Here is a 14,274-nt window from a genome sequence, read left to right on the forward strand (position 1 = left end):
GCGGGCGCCTCCAGCCCGGCTGCTCGGCGGCCGACTCGGAATCCGACGGACCCTCCGCCCCCAGGCCTCCCTCGGAGGCAGAAAGGAGGGGCCGCGAAGGACCGGTGGGTTGAGGAACAAAATGACTTTTCCCCCGGCTCCCCGCTGTCAGGCCCCGGGCTGCGAACAGCACCTGCGGCCCGGCCTCTGAGGGAGACAGGCCTGTGCGAGGGGCGCTGAGAAAGGGGCTCTCCTAAGTGACCGCACCCCACAGTACGGCCAGGGCAACCCGGTTCAGCGTCCTTCCTCCCTGCTGCTGCGCCCGGGCCCATGCAAAGGTGCCGCCTGTGTGCATGACTTGGAGCCGTCACCCCCGCCGGGGGCCCGCGGCTCCCCGCGCCTTGTGGGGATGCGGCACCTCACACAGCCGACCCCCCCGGGGGTCCGCGGCACTCGTTTGTCTGCATGGGGACAGAGCGGCAGGGAAGCGTTCCGGCCCCGCTACTCGCTCGTCTCTGCAAGGAAGAGCGGAGGGAAAGCTTGAAGGACTCAGCCCTAAGGGTTAGGAATGAACAACTGCGAGGTCTCTGGGCTGAAGCAAGGTCTTTTCTTCCCTTGAAACAAAGGCCAACCCATCTTCCCCCTCCCAGCTCAAATTGTGGTTAAAGGCGGAGGGACAGACTCGGGCTGGAGCCTACAAAGCAACTAAAGGAATCACTAACTAGGCTCCATCTGGCTTGTGGTTGTGCCTGCAAAGCACTAAAATTAGCAGATTAGAATCGGCCAGAACAATGGTCTTCAAGCCGAAGGTTTTAGTGCCCCAGGCCCCACCCCTGCTTGATCCTGGGGGAGAGAAGGATGGGAGAGACACTACTTGCCTGCAGAGACCGGCTTTCCTAAGACCTCAGTGGACTTGCCTAGGGAAAGGAAGGACTGGTGTGAATGTACCTTCAGGTGCTATAGACCTGGGAACACATAGATATGGATGTTAGAGAGACACAGACAGCCTATATGATGTCTACTGTCCCCTTAAAATATTCTAGCATGTACTAGCATATACCATAGTCCTCTCCCCATTTTCTCCAGTCGAAGAAAAAAAAAACCCCTTTTGTGTTTTGGGTAAATCACTTGGTTCCTTTAGGATCGTTTGCTTCTGAAAGCACCAGCAGGCATACCGAGAGAGCAGCCTCCTCCAAGTACCCTTTGCTTCGTAGTTAGCTGCTGAATCTCTTTTCCTGCCAACCTCCCCCAAGCCTGCTCAGTAGGAGTTTTATTGTTGATTTTAACAGGAGCTGGTTGACACACCTCTTGCTGTGGGGTGCATATGGGTAGATGGGGTTAGAAAAGTGAAGGAAATTCACTTTTTTCTTCTTTAGGCTCAGGGCATCCTGTCTCACATCAACCCCCCCACCCCCCCAACACCTCCCTTCCCAACTCACACTTAAGCTGGATGTTTTGACCTGAGAAGAGAGCCCTTTGTCTCCCTTACTGTGAGCTATGGAGTAGAAATCCCAGCGGCACATGCATGCATCATACTTACTGCTATGAAAGTGTATTAGGACTTTAAGCTTGAAGGGTAAGGTGGCAAGATTTTGGGCCCCAGGACCTCAGAGCATCTGCTTTACCCATCCTTCTGGAAGATCATCCTGGAGACTCTAGATGCCCCAGGATAAAACACCAGGGCACAACATGAACAAATAAAGCACCTCGAGCACATCTTCCTCAGTCAGAGCCTTCACAGGTGGTAGCCCAAAAGCTTCCCCTTCTCTTCCCTATAAGCCCCCTCCACCCTGCTCTTCAAATTCATCCAAAAAAGAAAATGAAAAATCATAGCTGCCTCTCCCAGTTAAAAATATTCCTAGTGAGGCTGGATCCTGCCAGGATCTCTCTGGAAGGACATATACATTACTGTATCCCCGTCCCAAAATAGGAAAAGGCCTGCTAGGGATGAGGATTGGCAACTATGTTATATTCTGACAGGTCAGACTACTGCAACCATCTCATGTAATGTTACTTAGCAGCTCTGTGCCTCAGTTTCCCCATCTTTACAATGCAAATAAAAATACCTCTTCTATTTATGAAGGATATTTAGATAATATTTGCATAGTGCTTTGGAAATTAAAAGCTCTCTAAGTGCTAAGTGCTGCTGTTATTGTTAGTGTTATTATTATTAACATATTGGGAGTCCTGAATCCCCTGGGGGTTATCGTCGACACTGCTGTTTAGGACTGAGGTTCCTTATAGCTCCAAACAGCTGAGTTTGATTTAGGGAGTTGCAGTTTTATATTATGAGGTGAAATCATTATAAATACAATTGGCCGCATTTACTGCTGCACTAAAGTAGACAGAAGCAATTACCAGCACAATATTACAATCTTCACTTCATCCCACAGCTGATTCCACACTGGCATAAAAGCTTAAAGAGCCACTGCTGCTTGCTGAAGAGTGATTTTCTTCCCGCTGTTCCATCATCATGGTGCCAACTGGGTGGATCTGCAATGGTGCCCTCTGCCAGCAAAGCAAGGCTATGGACTAGGGTGATTCCATAGCTCCTGACTGCAGTTCTTTGTGCAGTGAGTTTGGCATCTTTACCTTAGAACATCCCAAAAGGCACATCCTGCAGCCTCTCCCTGGGGACCCTTTGCCATACACCTGAAGCTGGCCTCTGTGGTGGTGCTAACTTGATGAAAGGGACAGAACCCAGCTGATGAAAAAAACCAAAGTAGAAAATATCCCTTGCAGATTTTTAAGCTGACCAGTGTAGACAAAAATTGAAAAGATCCATTAGATCATTAATTCCATACCCTTTGTGAAAGCAGAGCATTACTCCACTCCCATAAAAGAGAACATACTGACTGATTCAGTACTGGGTACTGACCCTGCTTTGCTAGCCACAGACTGGAGTGCCCAGTTCTGAGACCTTCCAAAAAAAATCATGCCAAAGAAAGCACACAGGAAATCAGAGAAACATACAAGGCAGCAGGCAAATGCATTTGTGTTGACATAGCATATTAGTAAAAAAACCAAACAAACAACAAAAAACCCACAGTTTCCCCCAGAGTTAGATGAGAGTCCTTATAAAATCCTTTATTAGCCCCTGCAGAAGACTGCAATACTGATTTGATCTGGAACAGGATACCTCTGGTCACTAAGCAACCCTGGAAAAATCTAGCAAAAGACATAAAAAAGGGAGACGCTGCTGAGATTCAGCTTCTAATAACCAAATGTAATATGTCTCCAATCCCTTTGTACTGAATTGCCTTACAACTTCCATAACCAGCTATTTGGACAACTGCTATTAGGTTCCAAATAAAAAGGATGTTGTACAGACTGTTGCCGTTCAAGACAATGTCTAAATGGAGAATCTAAAGTGCGGCCCACAACATTAAAGCACCCTTCTGACTTCTCCAAGGCTCAGGCCTAGATAGTTATGGAGTTTGGGTTCAAGGCCACTTATAACCCTTACAGCAGCAACAGCCCTCTGCACACCTGATGGTTGGGAAAGAGCCAACCCAAGTCCAAGGCCTGTGTAAAAGGCCTGGGAAGGCTGGGGACTGAAGGTGACAAGCTACTGTTCTGGCACTATGGGAGGTGAAGCTGGCATTAGTATGGATAAGGGGAGCAAGGTGGAGCCATGCTGGTGGAGCCCTGTGGTGTGGAAACATCAGAGTTAGGGAAGCATGTGGCACAACTAGAAAGAGTGTGGCCTTGGATCATGAGTCTAATCTCTCTGTGTCCACCTGTTGTTAAAGACCTGCCAGAGTGCTTCCTGGGAAAGTGCAGAACAAAACTCAGCCCAGAGAGAGCTCTACTGCTAGCTCTTGGACTGTCTTTCCCCCATGTTTTAGTGTCTGGAGGTTGTTTTCCTACTGCAGGAAATGGAGAGACCCAGTCTGTCCTTTATCTTTCACCCATTTGTTTGTTACATTACCAGGCACAACTGCAGCATTTGCATTGCAGGGGGTGAGCACTTTCATCACCAGGATCTCTACAGTCAGAACCGGAGCATGTTCCACGCTCCCAACCCTGGGGAATGTATGAGGCTGAGAGCCAGGTGGAAGAGGTACACCTATCCCAGACTCTGAGTGGAGCATCCTGTAACAACCTTCATAGCCTTCAAACACAATGCCCTCTTCGGCTTTGCAGTCCCTGAGCTGCACACAAGTATATTCATTGCTGGCAGCTGGGGAAAGGAAAGCAGAACAAAACTATCACTGCTAAATGGCTGTCATGCGCCGTGCCATTTCCAGCAGATACCAATAAGGGCTGTAGGGAGGGCATGGGCGGCCCATGTCACAGGGGAAGAGGTAGTTTAGGCCTGCTCTATTCACCTTCCTCTGCAGTATAACCTCAGCTCCTGGGGCTGCTGAAAGAGGAAGACGACAGCCCCTCCCACACCAGTAGGTGGTTGGAGAATACCAAGAATCCTGCTGCTAACAGGAATTGAAACAGGTGCTGAGGGCCTGCCTCAAGGGAGTTGGGAGAACCACAGGTGGCAAGGGGAGGGTTCCACCCCTTCCCTAGGAGCCTGCCACGAAGCAGCAGCCAAGCCTGGGGTGAAAGGGCTGGGGAGGCAAGAGGAAGGAGAGTACCTAAAACCTGTCACTGCATGTGTAGCAGATACCCGTTCTCCCTGCCACCACAAAGGTAGAGCTGGTATATAGACATGAGTGCTTCTGAGAAAGTGAGGCTCTGAGGGAGGCCAGGCACTCAGAAAGGCCAGAGAGTTTACTACAAACCAGGCTCCCACCCCCAAAATGTGGCCTCTGAGGCCCCCAAACTGTATTCAGAATAAAAAAGAAAATAAAGGAAACCAAGAGCATAAAAATATCTGTGAGGCTTCAATTCACTCTACAGGGTTCCAAGGAGAGGAGCCGCCACCTCCTATGGTACAATATAGAGAGAGTTATACAGAGCTTCAATATAGAGATCTTTCTATATATATATTTATAGGTATGTATATATTTATAGTGCAGTGCATTTAAAACAGCCGCGCTTGCTTCTTCAGCTCATTCCTCTTCCACAGGGCCAGGCGGTCAAACTCCGCAATGGTCATGCCGAAGATCTGGTAGAACTCTTCTTGCGACAGGTGGCGCTGGGGAGAGAGCAGAGAGGTGCTTGGTGGTCTGTGTGCATGACGGTGGGGACCAAGGCAGGAAGGGATGGGCCCAAGTGGCTGTTCACAGGCTCAGCCTGTGTAAGAGGGTAAGGTATGACTGTGGTCATGTGCAAGTGTCACTGAGTGTTGCTGTTTGTGCACATGTGGTTGTAACTGACTGCACACAACTGTGACTCTTCAGGAACGTGTGCAACTGTGACTGCCTGCACACATGATTGTGGCTAGTGTGGGATGTAGCTGTCCATTTGTGACTGAGGCTGTGTGCATGTGTATCACTGTAGGCATAAATGACCCTCTCTCTGAGCCTGGGGCTGGGCACAGATCTTGCCTGCCAGTACTGACCCTGGAACACTGCACTAGTGACCCCGCACCTTCCTTAGATTTGGCTCTTTCTGCTGGTTTCATGCAGCCAGGCCCCGCCATGATTTTCAAGGGAAACTTCCCATGAGAAAAGGAGCATGATGCTGGCTGGCATCTGCAGGGTGATGGCTGGGGTAACAGCAACAACCCCTGCTCCATCTGCAGGGACCTCGTGCTGAAACACATCAGGACTCTATGTTGGGAGACAATGTCTCACAGGCACGAGGGCAGCTCACTGGCCCCACCCAGCCCAGCCCAACCCAGCCACTATTGTGAGGCTGCTTTGAGGAAGGACTTAAGTCAGTCTGAAAGCAAGTCTCTGTGGGGGAAGAAAGGACCAGGCACAAGCCCTCTCCCAAGGACATTGTGCAGAAGGCTTCACTAACCTCTAACCGAGTCCTGTCCACATCTTTGGGCAGCCGATTCCTTCCCCTGGTGGTTACCAGAAGCAGCTCATAGGGATATATCTGCAGAAAGAAATGGGATGAATAGGTTCTTGGACCTGAGAGACAGGGAAACAGGCTGGGGAGGGGGGAAGTGGGGTCAAGAGCTGGGTTATCTATATCAGTTAGTGGATTCATAAAGCTATGGGTCTACAAGGGCTCACAGCATAGTGGCTAGTCCATGATCAAATCCAGTGTTGCTCATTGGTGCTGTTCTCTCGGTGGGGAGAATACAGATCCATCTTCCATAGCATAACTTTAACCTCAGGCTGAGCTTCTAGGCAGGCATGCTGTGCAGGTAGGAGGCTGACTTCCAGAGGTGACACTAAGCTAGCAGGCCTTTTGCACTCTAGTAGCTCTTCAGGCTGAAGCTGATGATCTCCTGGCTCTTCTCACAGAGCAGGAAAGGAGCTATCATTGTGCCCCACATCCCCTCTCTGCACAGAATAGGTTGAAGTGCCCAGAGCTTGTGTCTGTGGTGACCCATCCTATCACTACCCCCACCAGCTAGTGTGCTTGTTTGCTGGGCAGAGCATTTTGAGACAAAAGCCACTCCAGTTTTGTCTGAGGTGGCCATACACAGGGAATGGAGTCATGCAGTACAGAGCCAAAGGGATAAAATAAAAGTAAATGCAAGGGGTTTCTGTGGGAATGTAAAACCTCTGAAGAGGCCTCTATCCAGCCATGGGCTTTGGAGACCACCACAGGGGCACAGGAGATGGAAGAATGGGATATTGCCCATGGGACAATGCCTTTGGGATGCTGCCCAGATGGAATTCAGGGATAAGATGGCATTGCTGGAGATGGGAGCTCTGATGAAAAGGAACATAGCCTCTTGGGGATAGTCTTACCTTATATTCTGTAGGGAGAGAAAGAAAAGGGTAGAGTCAGAGAACTGAGTCATCCAGAAGCCTCCAGCCCTTGGGCACAAGAGCCTCATCTTCCCTAAGAGGCACTAGACACACTGCTTCACTCCTCCCTGCTGTCTGTCCTGGGCCCATGGGCTGCAATGCCCAGCCCCCTTCCTCTCACTTACAAAGCTCCTGGTGCCCCAGCAATGTCTGGAATCTCACCCACTGCTCTTAATGCAGCCTAAAATACCCTTGCCTCTGATGGTCCACAGCCTGGATGATGCAGCAGCAACCTTGAGGATGTGCCAAGGCCTGAGCCCATGGGGCACTCTGAAGCTATCACTAACACTAGTTTCAATGGACCAGCTGCATGGGGCATGGCACCTATCAGAGTTCTTCAGCCCTGAAAGATTCTTGCTGCTTTAATATCTTTTGAAAGTTTTTTTCAAAGCACAGTGGGCCAGACTCTCTCCTGTGCTGGTCCTAAGCTTGGCCCAGGGCCTGGGTAAAAGGGGGCAGAGGGGGCTCTACTCCTGGCCGCTGAGGGCCACTGTGGAAGGCAGGAATTGCTAGGGCACAATGGTGGTGATGGAAGGATTGGTGAAATGTCCTAGAGGGGTTTCCAAAATTAAGGGTCCAGCTGGGTGAAGGGGCTAGACTGGCTCCAGGCTAAGAGGAGGGTAGGGATGAATCCCTCAGCCCTGCAGTCTCTCTTTGGGAGATGAAGTGGCCTGATAGTAACAGAGAGAGTTGTATTACACAGCATTTAAATTGCAAGGGGAACAGTGCAGGAGGCTGGGTTTAGCCCTTTCCTTGCTGGGTCTGCAAGCTTATTGCTACAGAAAACTGCACATGGGAATGTGGACCTAACTGGCCAGAGCCTTAAAAGGCAGGGTAGATTTGCACCTTCTAGATTAACTAAAGTATATATTTATATAGCACACGCTTTCATGGGCTAGAGCTCACTTCAGACGCCTTAAAAGCCAGAGTGATGAGGACCAGCCCTTCTTCATTCCCCAGTCAAGTAGAAATGTCAAAGCAGAGGGAGGATTGTGGGGACTGTTATATTAGAGGCTTTATCTGCAGTCCTTCAATCTCAGGCTTTTAACCCTTCTACAACCCATCATGTGACAGTGCCCTTTTTATCTGCTGCTGCAGGGCCAGCCCCGGGTGGTACACAGCAGCACAACACATTGTCTCTTGTGTAGGCGCCACACAAATAATGGCCATTGTATTCACTGCAAGGAAGCTGCCTTTGATATTCTGGATCAGGAGGAGAGTATTGGGCCTGCCAGAGGGCCCAGCCCTGGGGTCTGGGCACAGCAGCATTTATAGCAGGACTTCCTAAGGCTTCCCACTGCCCCACTTACCTCTCATCCCCCAGTTGACGGCATTTGTGCTGTCATAGTGGAAAAGTTCAGCACTGGGAGGCTGCAAGAGAAATGGGAACGTACAGGGAGTCAGCAGAAGGGGATTTGATACAGAGGCTTAGCCCCTGTAGGGGTCTTTCTATCTGGGGATCTCAGGTGCTTTAAAAATCTTAGTTAACCAATCGACCTAGTACCCTCCACAGTGGTATGGAATATGGGGAAGCTGAAGCACAGGGTGGTGATGTGACTTTCCAAAGTCACAGTGTGAGTCAATGGCAGGACCAGAACCCAGGTCTCCTTCCTCCCAGCCCCCTGCAGTGATCACAGGCTATTTCTTCAGCCTTTGCTATGTGCTAAAATGCCATACTGGAAAGTGCACACATCCCCCACACCCCAAGCGGAGACCAGATCCTCCAAGATCTGAACTCCACGATTACCAAGGGATTTTTGCCACAGCTAAATCCCGTGGATTGGATGGCACTTTTTTGGCCTCAATCCCCCAGTTGGAATCCACACAGAAATACTCCTGGGGATCTCTCCCTGTGTCTCAGTGGAGGATACAGGGCCTGGCAGCAGGGCAAGGACAAGGGAATGAAGGTACCTGTAGAGAACCACTCCCTTTCCCTCCAGTCCTGAGGATCCTCAACTTCAGCAGGAGGGTTTGGAAGCCAGGCACAAACGGGAGGTCATCCCCATGAGGCCACTGGCCTCCTGAGAACTGCTCCGGGCCCCATGCCAAAGGAATTCATGTCCCAGATACTCCCCCTGCAGTAATATGCTAGAGCACTGGCCCTTGCCAGGTAGGCACACTTACCCGATGCAGCCCGTTCCGTCTGTAGGCAGGAAGAGACGCAGATTTAGAAATGAGGGGATCTGGAAAGAAGAAAACAAGCTGCACACCCCAACAAGCAGGGCCTGCCCCAGACAGAGCACAGGCTGAACCACAAACTGCTCCCTGCTTCACATGCCCCAGGGATCCTACCCTATCCTCTCTCCTTCCCTCCATACCCTCTCAGTCTCCCCCCATGAGAGAAACATGCTTTTTCCTCACATTTCAACCCCCCATCTCCTTTGCTCCACCCCCCTACCACCGTGTCACTCTGCTCAGTTCGGTGCACCCCAAGTGACAATGGCTGTCTGGAGTTCCCCTCCTCTGATTCCACCCTCTGGCCCAGCTACCACTCCTGTGTGCCACTGAAACGATGACTGCTGATGTTTCCAGTGACCCTCTTCTCTGCTCAGGAGCAAGACTCCATTATCATGCTCCTTATCCTGTCCACTGCCTTTGACACCCTTCATCCTGCCCTTCCTCCTGGTTTCAGTCCTTCCTTGGCTTTGGTGTCTCTACCCTCACTACTCCCCTCCATCCTTCTTGTCTCCTTGTATCTTTCTGTGGGTATTCCCAAGGGCTCTGTCACCTTCTCAGAGTTATCCCACCTGCAAACATGCATTTAATTGCCATATCCATGAAGAAGACTCACACACCTCCATCTCTGCTCCAGACCTGCTTTCCATCTGTACTAAAATCTTGGTTTGTCTCTTAAACTTCTCTTCAAGGTTGTCTAGCCATCAGCTCAAATTCAACAGGGCTAAAGAATGGCTTAATCTTTTCTAGTCTCCTACCTTCTTTCTGAATCATTACTGTCTATAGCATCTTGTGGCCTGTTCCTCAGACCCATAGCTTATCTTCTACTCAAGCCTCATCCCGGGTGGTAGCATCCAGATTGTCCAAGTCTTGCTGAATCTTTCTGCATTAACATTGCTAAGAAATGTCTTTTCTGGTCCATCCATTCAACTAAAACTGTTGCCCAGGATTCCCTCATCTCCAACCTTGATCACTGCCACCCTCTTCTCTGGCTTTGACAAACGCAGCCTTGGCCTGCTCAGGTCCAACATGCAGGATGCGGATGCTGGGGCCATTCTCACCCAGCACTTTGACCACAGTACTGGATCTTTGCATCCCTCCACTAGCTCTTCCTTTCTTGCTGAATGAAACCCCTGGCTTATCTTGATCTTCCAGGCTTTTCATGGCCTTTCCTACCCCATCTGTGTGTCTCATCTGTAACCAAGAGGCTCTGAAAGGGCTATGAAGCTGGTCTCTACCTCTGCTTATGTAATTGTCAAACTAGCTCAGAACTTTCTCCCCTGCTTTCTCTCCGTCCTACATATATAAGATGAGCTCCACTCTATCTCAGCCAAACCAGCTGATGAGCTTCCTCCAAGTCTGCTGAAGTCTTTCCCCTGTTGCCTACAGAAAACCTGGCAGTAGCTGGGATGCTGGAGCACTGCAGATCATTCTGGACATTGCTGTCTCACGGTCAACTTGCACTCCACAATTTGTCTGGCTTCATTTATCCTCTCTTGTCTTCTACTCTGATTGTGAGCTGTTTTGGGTGAGACCATCTTTCTGTTCTGTGTTTGTACACAAGGGCTCTTGACCCACATACAGGGCTCCTTGACACTTCAGTAATGCAGATACATGCATGACAATGCAAACAGGAAGGGGATATACAGGTTCTGGTCTGTGGCGGGCAGTTTTTCTGAGAATCCACAGGCATGTTAAAAAACAGAGAGTCACAGCTCTGTAAGGGTCTGTCTTGGACAAACAGGATCCGTGCAAGAGTCTCATGGACCCTTTCCTTGTTAGACTGTAGCCAACATGCCCTCAGCCCTCTGTATCACCCAATCTGCTCCTGCAAGGCCCAGGGAATTTCCCTCCCCAAGGTGGGGGGGACTAGATGCTTTCTGGAGCCTGTGGACTCAGTTCTCTAGCAAGGCTCCTAGTCCAACTTCCATTCCTGCTCTCACTCCCAGACCACTCCCTTGATGGTTTTGAAACATGGAGAAGCACTGAATGCAGGAGAGAGGGGAGATGCACTTACCGCTGTCTGCCAGATAATGTGCACGGGGAGCTGCAAGCAGAGGGAAAACTAATGGTTAGCACAGCTAGAAAGCACCGCCAAACCTGAGAGCCAGGTTTGTCCACCACACATCCACCATGTCCCTGCCTTCCTTGAGGTAGCCTGGCCCCTGAGGCTGTGTGTAGGATCCACCACTCACCCCTGTGCAAGCTCACACCCCACTCCACCCCACCCCACCCCAGGGCTTCTGTTCCCACTGCATGGATCCTGTACCCTTTATGGCATCTTTTGCTAGGGTCAAAAAGAGCAACTCCTAAAGCCTGGTGAATTAAGCCTCCCAGCCCCCAGCCTTGCACAGCCATTTGCTGCGCGTCTCTTTATGGAGCAAGGACTTGACCAGGCTGCTCAGGCAGTCAGTGACAGTGTCCCTGCTCTGACCATTGGACCAGGCTCTGCCCTATGCAGGCCTGTCATGCAGGAGCAAGACTGCCTCTGAGGTGAGGCAGCCAGGGCCCAGAGGGTGGAAGGAGAGTGCAGGGAGAGGCGTGGAGGATGGAGCAGTCTGGGGCACTGCCCAGCTGCCCCTTTGGCCCACAGCTCCTCTGGCCACAGAGGGGTCACCGAACCCACTGTGAATAGCAGCAGCCCCTGCAACCCCTGGTTACTATTCACGGAGCTCACAGCAGTGGCACGGCATCTGCATGGGCGGGCACCACAGCAGCCTGGGGTCACCTCCATACCCCATCACCCACTCACTCAGCCTGGCCTAATCCAATTAGACCACTGGCTTGGAAAGCCACTAGCGGTGCCATCTGGTGGCCAGCCTGTGCGATTGCAGGCATGTACTCAGCAGGCCTGAATCCCTCCACCGGAAGAAAATGGAAAAATGAAGGTGGCATCATCTCTGGGGCATCAAAGGTTAATGCAAAAACCTTTTGAGCTATTAGGGAGTTCTGGGAGATGCTATGGCCTGAACAGATGTGTGTAACATTCACAGACACAAAGTGGAGGGGTTCCCATGGAAACTCAAAAATGCCTAGCATCTTGAACATACATTTGTCTTTATGTTTCTCAGGGGGGGGGTTCTACCTCACAGAAATCATTATGGATTCAATACGACATGAGGCCTGGTCACCTCATGGGTTCTCCACCTTCTGGGAACACAGACGCAATGAAACGCCAATCAGAATAGAGGAGAAGGTGGGAAAGCCAGTGATTTGATATGAGACTCACCAGCTCATTTCACGTGGAGGCCACAGAGAAGACCTCTGTGGGAAGGATTCTTGGACTGCCAGTGATCCTTCCTCTCTTACACTGCTGGATCTGATACAGCCCAGGCAGACCTGGCCCCTGAAGCAATCTGTATCTCCTCCCCTACTCCAAAGGTCAGTGAATTCCCAACAAATTATGAGCCACAGACATTTTACCTGGTGAGAGCTGGAAAGCCCCTCTCCCTCCCCCACTAGCACCACGGTCATGGCACTCCTTACAGCCGTTCAGAGAGCTCTCATAACCAGCTGTATGGAGGGCTTCTCTGCTGCTGGCTGAGCTGCGGGGCGGCGTCCAAGGATCAGCGTAAGAGTTGGATCGTGCCTTCATCTCCTCCTTCAGGATCAGCCTGCCAATGCCACTCTGGATCTAGGCACCAGAAAGACAGAAGGAAAGGAAGAAGCTTTATGTGGGGCAGAAAGGTGGCAGCAACAGCTGCTTTCCTCACCCCAAATCAGCTTCCCTCAGTTAGCACCGGCAGCATCACAGATGATGGTCACACATCATCTCCCAGTGAAAATGCACAATGCCACCAGCACTGGAATTGACTGGTTCTGCCCTGAGACCTGCAAGTCTATATGGTTGTCCCTTCCAATGTGACACACACACACTGCAAAATTGAGGAGCTCTTGGTGTTTTTGGTGAGTGAAATTGGTTCCTCCATTCCCCAAGCAATGCCTGTTCTCTATGGCAGGGTCAGTTTCCCTCTCCAGGTACATTTCAGAGGTGGGGTACCTTATCCAAGTTCACTACATCTGCCAGTCCCTGCACCAGGAAAGGGAAAGAACATGGAGGGCTGGAAAGCATCCAGAGAGTGATCCCAAGCCTGGAATGCCTGGAGTCCAGCAGAAATCCCTTTTTGCAGGGTGTGGATGGGAACAGTCCCCACCCATTTGACAAAGGAAGGCACCACATTGTAACAATCACTGAATGAGATGCTGGATGGAGTCAGCCTGCCTCTGCCATGATTCTGGGCAAGGTATGTGACTTAAAATGGTTTCTAACAGCCAGCAGGCCTCTCCCCTCCTTTGGCTGAGGGCACTGAGAGAAGATGCCAAAGGATGGGGTGAAAGTGATGGAGACCCTGGCTCACCTTGTGCATCCCCCGGTCATACCCATCCTCTTCTCCTCCTGATGAGAACCTCCGGGCTCGGGGCACTGCAAGAAGGCACAGGGAAGAATCAGATGTGGCACGAGGATGGTTGCATACAAACAGGTCCCAAGTCTGGAAATAAATGGTAGTCACCCCAAGATTATGGCACTGAGGGCAGGGCCATGCTCAGCGTCATCGCTCTGCAGTCATTGCCCATCCCCTCCCAGGAAATGACCTGGGTTATTATTGGACTGTCAATGGTTTTGGCTGCACCTTTGACTTGGGCCCCAGGAAGTGGCATTACCTTTGGGGGAGCTCTGGAAAGACCAGTACTCTGACTCTGAATGGTAGTAGGGGTCTGGAGAGTAGGCAGGGCTGTATTTGGAGGACTGTGCAATGTCTTCACTGGTTTTGCTTTTCGTGGCTGCAGGCGGGTGGTCTGCAAGGGCAACAGGTACAGTGCAGCTTAGAGGGAAGCCTGAGTCCTGGAGTCACCACAGCCCTCCCAGGAAGATAGGCAGTCCCCTCCTACCCCCAGACCACTGCTAGGTGAGCTTCTATTGGGAGACAAACAGCAGCAACAGCATGATATGAAGCACAAACTGCTCCTGAAGAAGTGGGGGCTGATATCATTCCCCAAACCAGAGGGCACTAGGGCAGAGCTGTGAGTAGGGCAAGTCTGGTGGGTCCCACTCCACCTGGCCCTCCTCACACCCATCTGAGTTAATTACTAGACAGGACTCTGGCACATCCTCCCCTCTCTGCCCAGTGGCTTCTCAGCCCTTCCTCATTAGTGCATAGACAAAAGCCTACCCAGACTAGACACTAGCTGGTGGGACCTCACATCCCCCATCAACTTATTTTACACCAGAGGCACAAAGAGACACAACTCAGCACTGGGCACTGAGAGGTGAAAGAACAAAACCTGC

At 51.0% G+C, this 14,274-nt stretch overlaps 1 protein-coding gene and 1 long non-coding RNA gene across 11 annotated transcripts in view; one reads left to right on the plus strand and one right to left on the minus strand.

Moving 5' to 3' along the window:
* Positions 1-7,783, plus strand: part of LOC109310001 — a 23,166-nt gene extending 15,383 nt beyond the window's left edge. Inside the window, exons 2-3 of the long non-coding RNA XR_002101110.1 lie at positions 3,675-3,681; positions 7,773-7,783. This is a non-coding gene — a long non-coding RNA (uncharacterized LOC109310001). The remainder of the gene's footprint in view (positions 1-3,674; positions 3,682-7,772) is intronic.
* ABLIM3 (actin binding LIM protein family member 3) overlaps positions 2,712-14,274 on the minus strand; it is a 103,881-nt gene continuing 92,318 nt past the window's right edge. For 7 of the 10 annotated variants that reach the window (XM_019534926.1, XM_019534925.1, XM_019534931.1 and 4 more), the window contains 9 exons: positions 13,650-13,784; positions 13,346-13,410; positions 12,474-12,621; positions 11,005-11,034; positions 8,937-8,995; positions 8,123-8,183; positions 6,753-6,760; positions 5,845-5,925; positions 2,712-5,074 (listed from right to left, as the gene is read on the minus strand). In XM_019534926.1, the coding sequence (XP_019390471.1) occupies positions 4,961-5,074; positions 5,845-5,925; positions 6,753-6,760; positions 8,123-8,183; positions 8,937-8,995; positions 11,005-11,034; positions 12,474-12,621; positions 13,346-13,410; positions 13,650-13,784 (701 nt within the window). In that variant the 3' untranslated portion in view covers positions 2,712-4,960. The remainder of the gene's footprint in view (positions 5,075-5,844; positions 5,926-6,752; positions 6,761-8,122; positions 8,184-8,936; positions 8,996-11,004; positions 11,035-12,473; positions 12,622-13,345; positions 13,411-13,649; positions 13,785-14,274) is intronic. The other 3 variants (XM_019534927.1, XM_019534929.1, XM_019534934.1) reach the window with 2 other exon arrangements.

The sequence above is a fragment of the Crocodylus porosus genome, unplaced genomic scaffold (assembly GCF_001723895.1).
Source record: "Crocodylus porosus isolate Cpor-Errol unplaced genomic scaffold, CroPor_comp1, whole genome shotgun sequence".
In the NCBI taxonomy this organism is placed as follows: Eukaryota; Metazoa; Chordata; order Crocodylia; family Crocodylidae; genus Crocodylus; species Crocodylus porosus.